The sequence below is a fragment of the Drosophila pseudoobscura genome, chromosome 4 (genome assembly GCF_009870125.1).
Source record: "Drosophila pseudoobscura strain MV-25-SWS-2005 chromosome 4, UCI_Dpse_MV25, whole genome shotgun sequence".
NCBI lineage: Eukaryota > Metazoa > Arthropoda > Insecta > Diptera > Drosophilidae > Drosophila > Drosophila pseudoobscura.
Window position 1 is genome coordinate 26251722 of NC_046681.1, and position 17934 is coordinate 26269655.

At 46.9% G+C, this 17934-nt stretch overlaps 1 protein-coding gene across 4 annotated transcripts in view; it reads left to right on the forward strand.

Moving 5' to 3' along the window:
- mtgo (miles to go) overlaps positions 1-15512 on the forward strand; it is a 131064-nt gene extending 115552 nt beyond the window's left edge. For 2 of the 4 annotated variants that reach the window (XM_015180817.2, XM_002132799.3), the window contains 4 exons: positions 5372-5544; positions 10827-11127; positions 11188-14658; positions 14760-15470. In XM_015180817.2, coding sequence (XP_015036303.2) covers positions 5372-5544; positions 10827-11127; positions 11188-14658; positions 14760-15163 — 4349 coding nt within the window. In that variant the 3' untranslated portion in view covers positions 15164-15470. Of the gene's footprint in view, positions 1-5371; positions 5545-10321; positions 10756-10826; positions 11128-11187; positions 14659-14759 lie in introns of those variants that run through there. The other 2 variants (XM_033380874.1, XM_015180816.2) reach the window with 2 other exon arrangements.
- Positions 15513-17934: the final 2422 nt, after the last annotated feature.

A 17934-nucleotide genomic window follows, 5' to 3' on the forward strand; every position in this document is an offset into this window, starting at 1 on the left:
ACACGGGCATCAGTTGTGTAATTTTGCTTCCTTCACTTGGAAAAACATAATTAAACGACTCTAATCCAATCAGTTTCTGACTGGCTAAACAGAGCCAAGTAAGTAGCCCCCCTTTTTCCCCCACCTTTGGCGCATCTTCCCTCTTTCACCGACCATCTAAATATCTCACTAATCGGTATAAATCCTGTAACTAAACCGAAAATACCCGTCATTAACTTGGCTCGCCCACCTGATACATTATGCACCTGATACTGCCACAGAGCCACGAGACCTCAGAGCCGTTCATGCCTTCAGACATTAATTTAAAGCCCTCTCTTCTTTTGCTGTCCTTTCCCTGCCCGCCTCTTGCCCCGCACTGAAGCGACAAAACCAATAAAGCAAATGCTGAATAACAGCCTTCGCCCCCCTTTTTGGGTGGTGTCAGAGGGCATGGTTTATCGCTCAGACAACGCGCAATTTTTCGTTTTAATAACAATATTTACTCATCATAAAGTATAAATGAAGGCATAATGTGTTGACGTGATATATATACAGATATCCGCATGTATTTATGTCTGTATCTGCATCTGTGGCTGTAGCTGTATCTGTATCTGTGCGATATGATGAGAGTAACGCTTACGAGCGGCGGAGGCCAGCCCCATGGGGGGGGCGTTGACGAAAAATTTCACGACTGTTTCAACATTTTTCCGGTTTCAAGGTTTTTCATGCCCTTGGAAAAGGGGTAGAACGACTTTGGAGAGGGGTTTGCAGGGCAAAGATCCTTAAAGATTCGAGTAACGGACTTTGTATCTCAATAAAGTCTTATCGGAATGAACAAGGGATCTGTTAATCGGAAGAGTATTTCAACCTTCGGCTCTGGAATCTTTCTTATCTTTGGTATTTCCTTTTTTTTGGTGCCGGGACCCATTTGTGTCGTTGTCTATGAGGACGTCACTTCGGTTGACACACAAAATGACAATATTTACCGGGGGAAGATGGAGAATTTGGGCGCACGAAGGGGGCTACTGGGTGCGGAAAATATTGGAAATTCAAATAAACAGAGAGGAGGCGCGAAAACAGCAGCCGATGCCGATCCCCCACCAAGCCCCACAATCAACAAAACGTGCGACACGTGCAGACTGTCAAATGGCGCTGGATGGCGCCACCCCAGCCCGTAACCGGGGGAAAGTCAAATACCCATTCCCAATCCCTCAGACAGTTGCCGCCCCTCCAGCCAGCCTCCCCCTCCAACAGCCACTGCCATCTACCACGCCCTCCCTCCGACAGCCTCCAGCAGCAGGGTCCCCCCCTTGCGGCCCGCCCGCCCATCAATCAATGGGTCTTAGTCGATTTCTGTTGGCAACGTTTAACGGGGCGTATGCGCAATTAATGCGATTTGTTCGCAGGAGAGAGAGAGAAAGAGAGAGAACACTTTAACACTCGAGGAATTTGTTGTACGAAAAGCTAAGAAACGAGAGCTTTCCATTGAAGAACTCGTGAATTTTCTGCTCTAATTGCATTTTGCGAAAGTTGTATTTAAAGCTGCAAAAGTCGCCATAATTATCGAGATAATTGCGCACGCATCGTTAATTGGAGTCGAATAAATGGTGGACGGGGGGGGGAGATGAGCGGAAAATGTGAGATAAGTGAGGAAAAGTGTCGATTATAATGAGCCAACTAACCGCAAATTGGTCTAGATTTGGTCGGTAATTATCAAGAACAAAAGAGGGGCAACCCAACGAGCGAAAAGAAAGAACAGGAGACGCCCATTGGGAGGCCCCACAAATCATCATTGGGCCTGTCAATGTCCCCAAAAAGTAAACATAAATCATCGCCACAGCAAATCGAAAGTTTATTCAACTCTAAACGAAAGTGAATATGAATATGAATGTGAATGTGAATACGAATAAGTGTTTCGGCTATGGTGATGTATATTATAACAAATGTCCGATTAAATCAACATCAATAACTCACTTATGTCACTCGAAACCAAAACCGCAGAGCACCCAAATCCCCTCCCCTTCCTCCGACGATTTCCCGGGCAGAACAGAACAAAGTTAACCGAATTGTTATTAATTTTATAGACATTTGGTGCGTGTTTTGCGTGTGCGTGTCGGAACTCATAGGAACCTGCCAGACAACAGCTCTCTGAGGTGGTGCCCCTGACCTCAGACGCGGTCTCTAGACAATGACTAAGTGAGGAGTGGATGACAGACAGGCAGGAGGCAGCGTCGTCTGGAGGACGGGAGGCCTGTGAGGCAACAATGCGTAACAAAACAGGAAAGCAATAACAATTTGCAATTAGCCTAAACGCGTGGGGGACGCAACTTTATTTTCGACACTGTGATAGTAAGCCAGTGGGGGTGTTTGGGGGGTGTTTGGGGGCGGACAAGGTCAAGGCATCAGCGCAGAAAATTAAAGTGGAAGATGATGATCTGCCTGCCAGCGAGGGCTAACGTGGGAGTCTATAGAGAAACCGAAAGGGAAGGACTTATAAAGGAAGAGATACAGCTAAAAATGAAGCACATTCGGCGCTAGGATTAGGCAGAAGATCCATGCCAACGATCTACTGAAGGGGAAGTATTATACGAAACTTTAACCCGTTCAATTTCAACTCGAAACTTGCCCCAAAAATATATATCTTCTGCCCGACTTACGCTTTCCGCCAGTCCCAGCCATGACTCTTCCCGCAGACCTTTCCCCAGAGCAGGCCGTCGCTTCTTAAGCAGTTTAGCATTAATTAAGTTTGAGTTGAAGTCGCAGACATTTGCCTGTGGAGGGGGGTAGGGGGTCTGTCTGCTTGCCAAGTGATAAGCTGAACCAGCCCACGTCCTAAACCAAAGGGGAGCTGAAAGTCTCGCCTAACTAATTGCTGCCTTTTAACACTTGGCCAAATGCGCTGCTGCCTCGGTGTGCATTTCCTGGCCAGAGCCAGACAGAGGCCCCCCCCCCCTCCAGCCCTTAGCTGGATGATTAACTACATCAGGCATTGGTCTAAAGTGCAGAGCTACAGGAACTAAGGGAACTACGAGAACTGAGGGAACTAAGGTGGTGTTTGCTTTTATCAGCCATCATCAGTTTTTTGCTTTGTCGCGTTATGCGTCAGCGCACTAAACCAACATTTTTACACCTAAGAGCAGATAAAGAGCAGAGCGGGGCAGAGCGGAGCAGGGCAATGGCAAAGTACGGTACGGCTGACTGGCTGGCGGACAGCATTTAACAGTTGATTAGACCACGTACCCTCGTGGAGGAGGGATGTGGCAGCCCCCGCCTCAGTAGAGAGTGGGGATGGTACGTCTGCCGCTCGCATTTTCGGCCTGAATGGACGCGAGACATGGCTAAGCGTATTACCAGGCCGCATTACCGTTAAGTTTACAGTTTAACTATAAAAGCGACTGCGAGGGCCGGAGAACGAAGGCGCCCCCCCACGATCCATTAGCCGATATTACGCATACGCCGCGTGGTGTCCATAAAAAATGCAACGCTGCATTTTTTAGCAAACAGAACACAGGAACAACAACCTACATAAAATTCTAGAAAAATGCTGAAAAAAAATAATAGAAATGCGAAAGTAGCCGCCAGAGCAGGGCAGAGGCAGGGCAGGGCAGGGCAGGAGGGGGCACGGGCAGGGCAACATTCTTTTTACGTGCCGGGGCATGCAAAGTGCAAAGCTGCCAACTGCATCTATGATGATGATGATGATGATGATGATGATGATGATGATGATGATGATGATGACGGCAATGGAGGCGCCTCGGCAAAGCGCAGCTGGTTTCCCAGCATTTGAGCCCCCCCATCCATCCATATTGATGGGCAAACACGGAATGCATTTTATGATGAACACGAAAATTCATGAATTGCTCTCGCTTTGTTTTTTTGGGGGCAAAAACACAGATATCTACATATTTATGGCCATACATTTTTGGCCATACGAAAATGCACGAATGTGAAAGAGAATAATTTAAAATTTAAGAAGATTTTGTATCTGCAATATTTTCATTCAATTAATGTTGTTGGGGGCTTCAATCAAATCTAATTTGAGATTATTTATTTCAATTGAATGGCTTTTGTGCCCCCAAATGATACGCTAATCTCGACCAGACATCTCCTGTTAACAAATCGCCGGGGAAGTCCACCAAATGATTGCTCATTCTTCGTGGAGTGCTCCTTTTTGTTGGCTTTTAGTCGTCGCAATGCAGCCAAAAGGCTGGAAGGCTGGCAGGCTGGCAGGCTGGAAGGAAGGAAGGAAGGAAGAGAAATGGAATTGAAAAGCAATACAAATCCACAAATCAAAATATATCTGAAATGTTTGAAGGGGAAATGTTCGTGGGGCGAGGGGTAGGGGGGTTCGACTTATGGGGCGGCTTGCTGTCGTTTATTCTGTGGCAATGACATGCGACAAAGTTGCAGCTGAAATGGATCCATAGATGGAAAAGGGAAATGGAAGCCCCCTACCCATCCCCTGCCTCTATGGCTCCCCTTTCGCTGTATCTAATGACAGTAGCAGAAACCAGAAACAGAACAGATCCCAGACAATGCAAGACGAAGCTCTGAGGCGGCTCTGAGGCCAGTGCCAAGAACCCCGACAACTTTAGCTCCCTTTGTCGTTTGTTCACCCTGCTCTGCCCCGCCCCTCTTGCCCTCTTGCCCTGTGCCTCTTGGCCAAAAGCTGCCAAAAAATGTTTGCTCTAGAGATTTCTACACATTTATTAAAGAGAAATGGAGAGAGAGAGAGAGATGAGGACAATGCAGGCAGCCTATGGCTGGGGGGTACGGGGCGTATGGGTTGGATATTAATCATCGGGCAGACTTAAATTGCAAATGAAATCGGAATTGGGCAACGGTGCGTATGCGTATCGTAGTGGAGTAGTTCGAGAGGCGGAGAGGCGGAGATGCGGAGAGGGAGATGTGGAGAGTGCCACAGGGGTGAGGGAAATTGGCAGACTCTGTCAAGCATTTTGTTGGCTGCAGCAAACACACACACACACACACACATACACACATTTCCATATACATATACACAGAGATCCAGAGTCAGAGCAAAAGAGAGATATCCATTAAACAAACACAGTGAAATCGCCGCTGACATAAAGCAGCCATGACTGTCCCCGTTCCCGTTCCCGTTCCCCCAGCCATCCCGTTCCCAGCCATGTCCTGGCCATGTCCTGGCGTTGTCTCTGTCTCGATGTCGCCTCGCTGGCGCCAACTGTCGACTGCTTTAGCATTTGCCTTCAAGCTTTACATACACCACGCCACACCACACCACACACACATATGAATATATATATACTATATCTGTATCTGTATCTGTTTCTGTATCATCAGCATATTGCCATTTGTTGAAGCATTCTTTAAATAATTTTATCCACCATCACTCTTGTGCTCTTTGCAGGTCCCGCAACCGTTCAAATGGTTTCCCAGAGTCGACCGCCGCCACCGATGACGGTGCCCGTCCAGGTGCCGCAGTACGTCAGCGAGAACGGGACTGTGACCCACGTGATGCTGTCGCCGCAGCAGTACCAACAGCTCCATCCCGGACAGGGACACCTCCATCCACAGCCATTTGTAAGTACCACCCACAGCCACACCCACTAGAGTTAGCCTTTAAGTGTAATTAACTTGTGGTTTATCGCATGAAAAGAGTACAGAAATCTAGGCTTTAAACAAACTAGTTCTGGGACCATTGGGCTCTGTATAATTGATTGGTTTTCTATGCTTCCATTGACCCCATTTTGCTCCTGTTTAAATGAAAGTATTTATTTAATGAATACACATCGATAAGCATCAGCTGGCTTCATAAATTTTCATGAACTTTCCGAAGCTGTGTTCATAAATTCTGTTTAAAATTGATTATAATTTATGAACGCACCTTCATACATTTTCAATGACTGGCAACAGAAGTTTCGCAACTTTCTGGAGATTTTTGTAAGCTATTCAAAAATTCAATTCAATAATTGCCGTTGTTCAAACAAAGCAACTTTTAAGTACAAGTATTTCAAAGAAGAATGAAATTTTGTTCTCATTGCCAGGGGATTATTTAAAGAACTATTCAGAGTGCCCATTCAATACTTTGTTTCGTGCCACAGGCGGTCTGGTATATTTCAAATTTTGATAAATGAAAAATGTAGGCTGTAAGAGATACATTGTTTCTTTGGCAGCCCATCAAAATGTGCGATATATTGGCTATCTGTCCCCGTTTCGATTGGCAATTGATTCCCCGACTTTCCGACTTTCCGACTTTCCGACTTCCCGACGGCCCAGGGCAGCTTATCAATTGATTTACAGCTAATTGAGCGAACAATATTGCAATCAGCGAATCCGCATGCGAATGCGAATGCAACAACAATTATTCCCCGATGCTAATTCGATTTTCAAGTGAAATTTTCATGGGGGCGAGCCGAGAGTCGTCGTCGTCGTCTGGTAATATAATTTATTGTGCACCGGATCGGATCCGGGTAAAGTTGTTCCTAGAAAACAATTCAATTGCATGGGCCCGATACAAAAGGAGGAGACTCTGTGTTTATGCCAGAACAGAACCCAGCAAAACAATGGAAACAGAACGCCCCGCAAATGACGGACGGACGATCTAAAATGGCTAAACTTTTAGCTAAATGCCAATTACAAAATGCAACAACTATTAATATAAAGTTTAAGCAAAACAAAAACACAAAAATGAAATGGAAATGGAAGTGGAAAAACAGCTGGCAAGCTGTCGGCCGACGACGCTTTGCATCTATAATTTATTTATTTATTGGTTAGTTAGTTTATAAACTGCAATTTCGCTTTGTTTGCCTACCGTGCTCCCACATCTACGAGTATTGTGTTTGTGTTTTCGTTTGCGTTTTGGTGTTGTGTTTGCCTTTCTCCATAAGCATTTGCACTGACTAACTCTGACTCGGGCAGAGCCCCCCGGGGCGGCGGGGGGGAAAAGCGTGAAAATTGCATAACTAATTAGCTGCTCGCATTAGTCCAATTGCGGCCCAGTGAGTGAGTCACCCATTTGTGCTCTCCGGCAAATATTTGAATATGCAGTGCCACAAAAAATGCACTCACCGCCTGCTCTGCCGCTCGTTTCGCAATCTGTCATTTAGGCGTGAGCTTTGACAATCATTCGACCGGGGGGGGGGGGCCTACGAAGATGTTTGCTTTGAATGCTAATTGCCGGTTGGGGCTGGGGTGGGGTACGTGGCCGGAGGGGCCAAGCCGAACAAAGTTTGTTGTTTGCCCAGGGTTCATTTCAAAACAAAGTTCAAAGTGGCTTCAAGTTTCTTAGAAAACTGTATATATTATTGGGGTTTTATGTGCCTTTTTTTTAAATATATTTCTTCGAATTTTATGGCTACCAGGGGCTTTTTATCCAAGCAAAATCTACCAAAACCCAAAGACCCTATGATCCAATATGTTTAAACATTTTGCAGTATTTTTTTCCACATTTCTCTGAAACAATTATCCCGGAAAATGTAAACGTTTTCAATAATAGACAAATTACATTGCAGTTCCTCTTGAAATGTTACAAATTGCTGGCATTTCAAATCATCGTTAAATTTAGCTTTATTATATGTAGTTTTGCCTCCATTAGCATTACCATTCGGAACTAGTTCGGCTCCCATGAGATCGGCGGCATCAGAGGCACATGCATTCCATTCAAATTGGCTCGCTAATTTGCAAAAAAAAAAAAAAAAACAAGAAAAAAGAAAATAAAAGATGGTTGTTAACCAAAGCAGATGAGCGTTACCCATTCACATCACGTTTCGGACCACTCCTGCCTCTGCCACTGCCTCTGCCACTGCCACTGCGGTCCACTTATGTCTAATAATTTAATAATAACAATTTCATTGTACAACATAAACATTCCCATCATTTCTTTTATGTGCAGAAAGTTGTTAACAGAATTTTGATTGAAATATTTTCCATTTCCATTGCGGAAAAACGAGAGAGATGATGCTTGAATAGAGAGGGAATAGAGAGGCTCTGATAATTCTACGAGTTCGTGACTCGGCCCGCAGTCTCTAAATTGGCATTCCGGTTCTGGCTTAGCGCCTAGCGCAATTTAAATTCTATTACCCAACGCTGCTCTCCCTCTCCCTCAACCAACCCCAACCCCACCCCCCACCTGTACCGCCTGACGTTATTTATTATAATATTATCAATCTCTCAATTAAAAAAGATATTAATTGCATTCAGTGGATTATATAATTTGCAATGATTACCCGCTTTCCGCTTTCCGGTTATGCTCTGAAGCAATCGTTGACACTTTTGGGTTGATTTATATTATTTGAGCAGAAAAATCAAACAGTAACAGTTTTCCCCAATGAACATAAATTACAGAGAAAAGAAGAGAAGCAGACAATTAAAGCGACAGTCAGAGCATAAAAAAGGCATTTATTTTTAGGGGTTAATAAATTGAAAACGTAATTATCAAGAGATTCCACGTTGGATTTCCCAGCAGCCAGCTAACTGTTGTGCTGCCAGGGGGGCGGCTGGGCTGTGGGCTGTGGGCTGTGGCAGGGTTGCCAACGCGAACTGTCAACCCGAGAAGACAAACGTTTACCTTTAAACAATTTCGATTTGCATAACAATTTGTAGAGCCAGGCTAATGGTTGTTGCTGTTGTTTTATCTGGTAAATGCAATCCATTACGAGTAAATGCTGTGCCTGTGGCTGGCTGGCTGGTCGTGCCCGCTGCTGGCATCGGGCAGCGGGCATCGGGCAACATTGTTGCCCATAGGTTAGGCTCCAAACTCCATACCCATTCGCCGCTCGATGACTTTTAATTGAACTCCACTTGAGTTGAACTTTTGCTTGTCACATTTTTACATAACTTGCCAGTCAGCAGTTGCAGCCTCAGCCTCAGCCTCAGCTTCAGCCTCAGCCAGGCTCTGTCTCTAAGTCTGTCTCTGGCTCTCTTAATGCCATTTTGACAGTGGAAAACTTGATTAATGCATGCAGCGCCAACAACTTCATCCGTTGCTGCCGGTTGTGGTTGGTGCAGCTTCGGACACATGTGGCGTCGTCACGGTTTGTTGCTGAAATGAAAGTGCCCGGCGGTTGCTTGACTCGAGCTGAATTTTCCTTGACTTAATTAACAATTTGCTGCCACAACACACACACACACTCGCAGAGATATTCGCACAGCACAGTGCCGCACAAAATGGAAGTTTCCGCTTGTGTGTTTATGTTGAAATGTTTATAATTTGATTGTATGCTAATTTACATAGCATAGTCGGATAGTCTCCATCTGCGGAATCGCATTGCCATTATGCAACTTGAGCTATGCGCTCGGATAACTGTAACTGTCGCACCATATCCGTAGGAGAAGCTCCAACTGAAACCGAAACTCTGTGCCACAGAGCGCTCTGTAACTCCCTCGCCGAATGAGTTTTCATCTCCGTGGTTTTTTTTTCTCTTTTGTGTGTGTTAATCCCGCCACTTCTTTTGTTCTCTCAGCTATGCTGTTTCCGTTGCTGGCCCGCGAACAACAACAGAAAAAGAAGAAACTCATTAACTTTGACCCATATTTGTGGCCTGGGCGGCTTTTTAATATTTTATGATCATCTATAATAACCGTGCAGCATCGTCCATTTTGGGCCGAGCGCGAGCCAAGTGCCAACAATTAGGTGCAAAATGCTTTAAAGTCGTCAAATATATTGCACAAGTTGCACGCAACTTTGGACATGCAAAAAACCTGAAATTAGCTTGATTTCAGTGAAGAATTCATTTTCCTCAGTTTTTCGCAAAAAAAATTATCAATCATCAGGCATCTGGGGGTAATTTTTGCTTAATACAGCATGCGGGCGTGGATAATTGCCAGTGCCCATAAACAGCGAAACCAATTTAGTTAATGATTCGCTGTGGAAATCAGATCAGACTGGAATTTAGTTCAAATTTTACTTTCGAACGGGCGCGCCAAACAGACAGCGCTGAGTAGAAGCTGCTTGCTATGAAATTCAACGTTGCACTGCTTGTTAATAAGACACTGGACAGCCCAAAGAGCAACCGTTTTATTGGTTGTTTTTTTGCCACTTACGTTTTATGTTTCTGCCTGCTAATCTTGCAGAAACTTGATTCACCAATCGCAAAAAAACATACATATGTGTTAACCGAGTATAATCCACGAGGACTATAATTTCCGATCATGGATACCGATTAGCCCATTTTCGACCAGTAGTTATATTAATGCACTAAACGAAAGATCTTGAATAATTTTAGTGCAGCTCTAAATCTACATAAACAAACGGTAGTATTTTCCACAGCTTAACTGAAATTGCTTAACTGCTTAAATAGGGGGAGGCTTAGTAGGTTAATTCGGTGTTGTCATCGGTATATTTACAGTATATTTCTGAGAGTCAGACGGTATATGTTATCTGGTCACACTGGAGAGCAACAACAGCAAAAACTAATTTAAAAAATTACAAATATTCGTTTACATGTTGTTGTATTCAGTATTTTTCAAACTTCAAATATTAACTGATTGTGGAAAACATTTTGCGCCAGCTGACAAAGATTTTGCGCGCTGTCCTACCAATTTCCAGTGCAATTTTCGCTAGAAACTTCTACCTGCGCTGATAACATTCCGCAAATTAATTAGTTATTGTTATCAGCACTCTCTCTCCGTACCACGAATGTTATTTATAGACGACTTGTAGATGTTGACGTGGTAGTTCTTGGCCAGCCATTAGTTGGGATGGGGAAAATGGAGCAGCAGCAGCCGGACAAGAGGAAAAAAACGACCACGACATCATCGACCACAAGCAGCTCCAGAACTGTTGTGGTTAAAGTATTTACCTACTGAAAAGCCTCCGTTTTGAGCACTTATTAAACATTTAACATTGATGTCCCACTCCACAGATAAGCGCCAATGGTACATCGCATTTCTATACGCCGGCAATGGCCGGCTATCCACCAGGTCCTGCTGGCAACGGACCACCGCACTATCATCTGCAGCAGCCACAGGGTGCACCGCAGCAGCCACCGCCCAGCGTGGGAGGCGGAGGGGGACCGCCGCCACCTGTGAATGCTGCACAGCAGCAGCCGCCGCCAGTCCACACACATTCCCCGCACTCGCCGTCGCCGCCCAACTATCGGGATGAGCGCAGCCAGAGGCAGCATACGAAGCTGCTGCGGAAGCTGGAGAAGCAGAGGGAGTCCAGTGAGTGTCCTGTCCCAGCTCTTGAACTGATTTCCCCATACTAAAGCTGTTCTCTTTCAGATCCCGCCTTGTCCACGCCCACACATTCGCCTTCGCTGAGGGGTGTCAACGATCTGAATGGCCATCACACCAACAACAACAACATTCCGGTGGGTGTATTGCCCCTGCCACCGCACCTCAACAATCATCATCACATGAACAACAACAGCCACTTGCACAACAACAACAATCATGTGCGTCGCCTCGCGCAGCAGCAGCTGCAGCAACAACAGCAGCAGCAGCCGCCGCAGCCGCTGACGCAGCGGAACGGCAATCCCAATGCCACGCAAGGACCAGCCACGCCCCTGCCCCAGCGAACGGGCAGCAGTGTGGGCGGCGCCAGTTCGGTGGGCACATCGGAGGATGGCGAAGACAATTCCAGTCTGGCCGGAGAAGATGAGGAAGACTACCAGTCGACGATTGTGGAGCAAATATCGGCGATTGAGAAGCCCGAGGTGATTGACGTGACCTCGAAGGCAGCGAAGATCATCTGGGAGTCGCCCGTCATCACCGATGCCTTGCTCATCAATATGCACGAGCTGCACTACCAGGTCCTGCTCAGCGACTCGGGAAAACAGTGCAAATACAAGAGTCTCTATCGAGGCGAGGCCCACGAATGCATTGTCCAGGATCTGCAGCCGGGACAGGACTATCTGGTGCGACTGCAAGTCCACTACCAGAAGCTGCAGGGCACCGTCAGCGAGCCGACAGAGTTCCGAACGCCAGCCTGCGAGCCGGAGCCGCCGCTGCCCCCCAAACTGGTGTCGCGCACCAAGAGCTCCATTAATCTGCGCTGGGCTGCACCGCCTGCGAATGGCGCAACCATTCAGCACTATCTGCTGGAGTACGACGAGGGCAAGGGCCAGCCGCTCAAGTTCGTGGAACTGGCCAAGATCAAGGCCAAGCACTATGTGATCAGCAAGCTGCAGGCCACGACTGTCTACAGCTTCCGCCTGGCCGCCGTCAACGAGGTGGGCAAGTCCCCGTACTCGCCCATCAGCAGCTACAGCACCGCGGGCAATCCCCCGGCCGCGCCCAAGCCCCCGCAGCTGCACTCGAGCAGCCCCAGCTCGCTGAAGCTTTTCTGGGAGAGGCGCACCCAGGACGGGGACTTCCTGCTGCAACTGCAGGATGCAGAGTCCGGACACGGCTACCTGAACACCTACAAGGGTACCGATCTCCACTACGAGTGCCTGCAGCTGCGCCGGGCGAGCAGCTACCAGTTCCGTCTCCGATCCGAGAACGAGGCCGGAGTCTCGCCCTGGTCGCCAGAGGTCAGCTACCGAACGGCCGCCGAGCGTCCGGGCAGGCCGGGCAAGCCGAGTGCCAAGGGCAAGATCCATGGCACCCACTTCAAGGCGCGCTGGGACACGCCCTCGGACACCGGCGGAGCGAGCATACTTCGCTACCATCTGGAGCTGAGTTCGGGGTCCGTTTTCGAGCGCATCTACAGCGGCTCCGAATCGGAGGCCATGTGCGAGCGCCTCCAGCCGGGGACCACCTATCAGCTGCGTGCCTGCTGCGAGGGTCCCGCCGGCCAAAGTCCGTTCTCGGACATCGGACATGTCACCACAGAGGCTGTGGCCCCGGCGGCCCCTCCTCCGCCGTACTCCAGTGACCCGCCCTCGCCGTATGCAGCCCTCCTGAAGCTCCTCCAGCCGGACTACAATGGCGGCGCCCCCATCCTAGAGTTTGAGGTTCAAATGCGCCGCTTGGAGCAGGTGCAGCCACCTCACACCGTGTACAGAGGCAAGCAGGCGTACTTCGTGGCCCAGGATCTGGTGCCGGGCGGCATGTACGAGGTGCAAGTGCGAGCCATCAATCGCATCGGAGCCGGCAACTGGTCCCAGTGGATGAAATTCACAGCCGCAGCAGCCGCACCTGGCGTGCCTGAGGAGCTGCGAGTGCTGGTCAAGTCGGCCACCCATCTGAGTGTGAGCTGGCAGGCGCCGCTCCACGAGAACGGAGCTCCAGTCACCAACTACATCCTGAAAAGTGCCAGCCAAGAGAAGCGCAGCGAGGAGCAGGACCAGGACCAGGAGCCCCTGAGAGAGCCACCCAGCACGGAGTTCCACAACTGCTACCAGGGAGCACAGACGTGTGCCGAACTGAGGAACCTCGCGCCCTTCACACGCTACTTCTTCCGCATCCTGGCCAGCAATGCCGCCGGCTCTGGCTCTGCCTCGGAGGTGGTGAGCGTGAGCACCCCGGCCGCCGTGCCCGGCGCACCCCAAATGCAGGGATACGAGTTCACCGCCCAGGAGGTGACCCTCAACTGGACCCAGCCGGCGGCGCACGGCTCTCCCATCTGCTCGTACAACATCGAGTACGGAGAGCGGACCATTGCCACACCGGATGCGTGCACCCGGTACACAGTGACGGGCCTGATGCCCGAGACCAGCTACAAGTTCCGCGTCCAGGCAGTGAACGCCATCGGAGCCGGAGCATTCAGTGCCTATGCAAAGCTGACCACGCAGCCGGCGCCACCAGCTCCACCGCGGCTCGAGTGCAGCGGAGCGGGCCACAACTACATCAAACTGAAGTGGGGCGAGGGCGGACCGGGCGGCAAGACCAATGGAGCAGCTGCCGGCGGAGGCGCCGACTTCACCAAGTACTTTGTGGAGATGTACGTGACCCGGGCGAAGCAGTTCCAGGCCGTCTACTCCGGCACCAATTGCATGTGCAAGGTGCACAAGCTGCAGGAGCGCAGCAGCTACACCTTCCGCATCTACGCCCACACGGACAGGGCTGGAGACGGCGACTACTCCGAGGATTACGTGTTCGAGACGAGCGCCACGCTGCCGGCCAACATCAAGCCGCCGCGTGTGGTGCACGAGAACAGCGTGTGCCTAATGGACCTGCCCGGCCAGTTGGGCATGCAGCTGACCCTCGAGTGGCAGCACTCGAAGAACTCCTTCCACGACCGTGTCGAGTACGAGCTGCAGTACGCGGTCCTGGGAGCCGCCGAGCTGGAAACAGAGACGCCCAAGGGACGCAGCAGCAGCTCCAGCGGCAGCGCCAGCGGAGCTCCCCTCAATCTGGCCAACCAGGACTACCGTCAGCTGTACCGCGGCCCCGAGACCAAGTTCACCATCGACAATCTAGCCGCGGGTACCTGCTACCAGTTCCGCGTGTGTCCCGTGCGGATAGCCTCCGGCGGAGAGCTGCTCTACGGGCAGCCGTCGAGTCCGCTGCGGTATCAGGTGCCCAGCGAGCTGGATCCCAGCTCGGCCACCTGCCACCACCTGCATGGCTCCACGTCCCCCAATACGGCCACACACTCGCAGCGCAGCAGCCGGAAGCTGTCGGCGGGCAATGGCTCCACCAATGGCCTGCACCTGAGGTCCGTAAGTGCCTCGGCCATCAGTGGCTGCAGCGGCGTGGGAGCCGATCCCCTCGCCATCGGCCGGCTGCAGCAGGAGCTGTCGAGCTTCAACGCCTGCGGCGATCCACTGCGTCATCATCATGGAAATGAATCCGCAATGAGATGTGGTATGTACACCCACCATGCAGCAGGCAGCAGTACCCAGTGCGGGTCTGGAAATACTTAAAACTTGTCCATAAATTTGCATTTATTTCTGTTTTGACTGTAGAAATGGCTCACTTTCACCATCATCACCATCAACCGTGCGGCGGAGATGGCAACGCTTCGTCTGGCTCCTCCACGGCGGGCTCCAGCTGCGCCGGCTCCAATCTCCTTCTGCGCGGCAACCACATGCATCACACGCACCATATGCACCACTCCCATCACATGCACCATGCCCATCATCCGCACGGCGGCGGTGGCGTCGGTGCCATCAGCGGGAGCTCCTCCACGGCCATCTCCGCAAGACTGGCCAGCCAGGGCGGCACCCTGCGTCGCTTTGCGGCCAAGATGACGTCGCTCTACTGCAACCGGAAGCGGCTGACCGACCAGCAGAAGGCCGTCTGCATTGTGGTTTCATTCCTGTTTGTCACCATCCTGGCGGCGATGCTGGTCAACATGCTGCGCGGCTAAAGGCGCCCTCGCCCTCCAACTGGAACATGCAACACGCGACATGCAAATCGAAAACTGAAAGAATAGTAAGGAAAATGATAAAAAAAAACTAAAAAAAAGAAAAACAAATGCACTTTATGTCTCAAAGAAGTGATTCAAACAATTAGTTGTAATTATGTATTTTTTATATAAACAAAATCAAAAGAAATCAAATTGTAAATTTTCTAATTTTAAAGAAACAAAACAAGCAACCAACCAGCAGAATAAGAACAGGAAAACCTAGAAGAAAAACACACAATAAACTGTATTTAAATGTACACAAAAAAAACGAAACTAATACATTCACACGTCTCGTCTAAATGTTTGTAAATGTTACAATAATGGTATTTACTTACGAGTATATGTAATATTTGTTGTTGCTAAAATCATTGTCACAAAACAAAACGAAACGAAAGAAAAGGAAAAGCTAAAGTAAAAGCAAAAGAATAATCTCCATATGTGCTATATAAAGAACTTTGTAAACCCCCCTCTGTAAGGCTCACGAGTACTTGTCAAACCTGTTCCGAAATGCTTCTCAAACTGTTCATTTTTTGCGCGTATGCAGGCAGCTTTGGCAAGACATTTGCTATATTTGCATTTGCTCGGCGACGTGTAAAACTAGCATTTGGTGGCGTGCCCCACCCAGCGCCCAGAAATACTTATACATTCTTGAACCACATCCGAATTTTGAAACCAAGTCAGACACACCATAGGATTGTAAATAATATATGTATCAGGCTACATCCAACTAGAAAAGAAACTGAATATTCCAATGAAGGTGGTATAGGGGGCCGCAAAGATAGTAGAGCAAATGCAAAACGATTTAAAAACGAAATATATGAATTTATTAGACTACCAGCAAACAAGTATTTCCGTGCTGTACAATTGTTTCCCCAAAATATATGCATATATATATATATACACACTTGCATAGATATATAAATGTATATGTAAACGGCAGACGCTTCTTTTCATTCTCACAAACCAACAACCTTTTTATACGAATTATTACACAATTTATTACGATAAACATTTAATACATATTCAAAGGACAACCACAAGAGGAGGAAAGAGGGAGAACCAAGGCAGATGCCCAGTTGGGGCTGCTATATCGTGGCTAATTGTTGCATTTTTCACAACCGACTAAACAAATTGAATCCAAAATTGGTTTTGTAGGCTTGCCACAGCTATGGCAGTCCCAACTGGGCAAAAAGGTCTTCAAAATCTATATAAATATATACATATACATAAATAAATATACATATATTTTTTACACAAAAACATTTAAATATATATACATATACATATATGTATTGTATGTATGTATAGTATATGATGATGGGGAAAACGAGAGGAAAATGAAAACGAAAAATTATTTAGTATATATGAATATATATGAAATTTATAGCCTAATTAATGCAACGCAAAGTGATTTATATTCCAATTATTATTATTTTTCTAATTAAATAAATTAAAATAAATGTAATTGTTTCTTTCCATAGCATTTAATGTGAATTATACAAAGCGGAATCTTATCTACAAAAAATCACAAACAAAAATCCCAAAAAAAAGAAAACAAAAACAAAAACAAATGTTTGTTCATGTAAAAAATACAAATTTGCTTGATGCAAGTTAAAAAAAAACACCAGATATACATATATATATATATAAATAAATAAACTTAAATCGGAATCAAATGATAAATAAATGGAAATTATGTATGTTTCTATGTTTACAACGGTAAATGGTTACAATATATATTATATATGTGTGTATGAACGAAAAATACAACAATATACATGTATATTATTTTGTTTTTTACATAAATAAAAAAAAAAGAATGAACAATGAGGGACAAACGCGGAAAAACGGAGAGAATGCCGAAAAAATATTTCTAATTATATACCTATGTGTCGATTTATTTGTTTATCTCATATAAATGACGGGACGACGACGCAACATTACAACAACAACAGCAACAAAAATAAATGAAACAAAAAAATTTATATACATATACATATATGTATATATATATATGAAAATATATATAAAATTTATTTGCAAATATATATATATATGAAACATTTAAAATAAATGCGATATACAAATAATAAACATGGAGCTTGTGTTGTTAATGACCGGAAGTGGGGTTTGACTTTCACCTTGATTTGGGAAGAAATCACACTTGGATCTCAGATAAACTGCATCTCAGAGATTTAAAGTTAAGCACATGCCTTAATATTCCTAATCGTGTCTGAGACATCTTACAGCCGGCTGCCAATGAAGGAAGAGTTGCTATTCCTTGATTCTGATGTTGAATCTGGAGTTTGAGCGGAGTCGGAGGAGTCTCCACTCGTGAAGCTGTGACACTAGCCCTTCCCTAAATATGTAGACTGCATTTAGGATACATCCACTACAAGTTCCATCAGTATCTTATCCATTAAACTTCGGGGTGCCCATAATTTCCCACGTTACTTCGGTAAGAGTACTTTAAGTATAGGCTAAAACAATATATCCCATACTTTTCAATGCTACACGATTTTCATACCCGATACTCAAAATGAGTATAGATTTGTGGGGAAAGTTTCCGACCACATAAAGTATATATCTTCTTGATCAGCATCAATAGCCGAGTCAATCGAAACATGTCTGACTGTCCGTCCCGATGAGTCCCATCTCAGAGACTATAATAGCTGGAGCCACAAAATTTTGTATCCAAACTCCTGTGATGTTGCACTGTTACAAGTGTATTT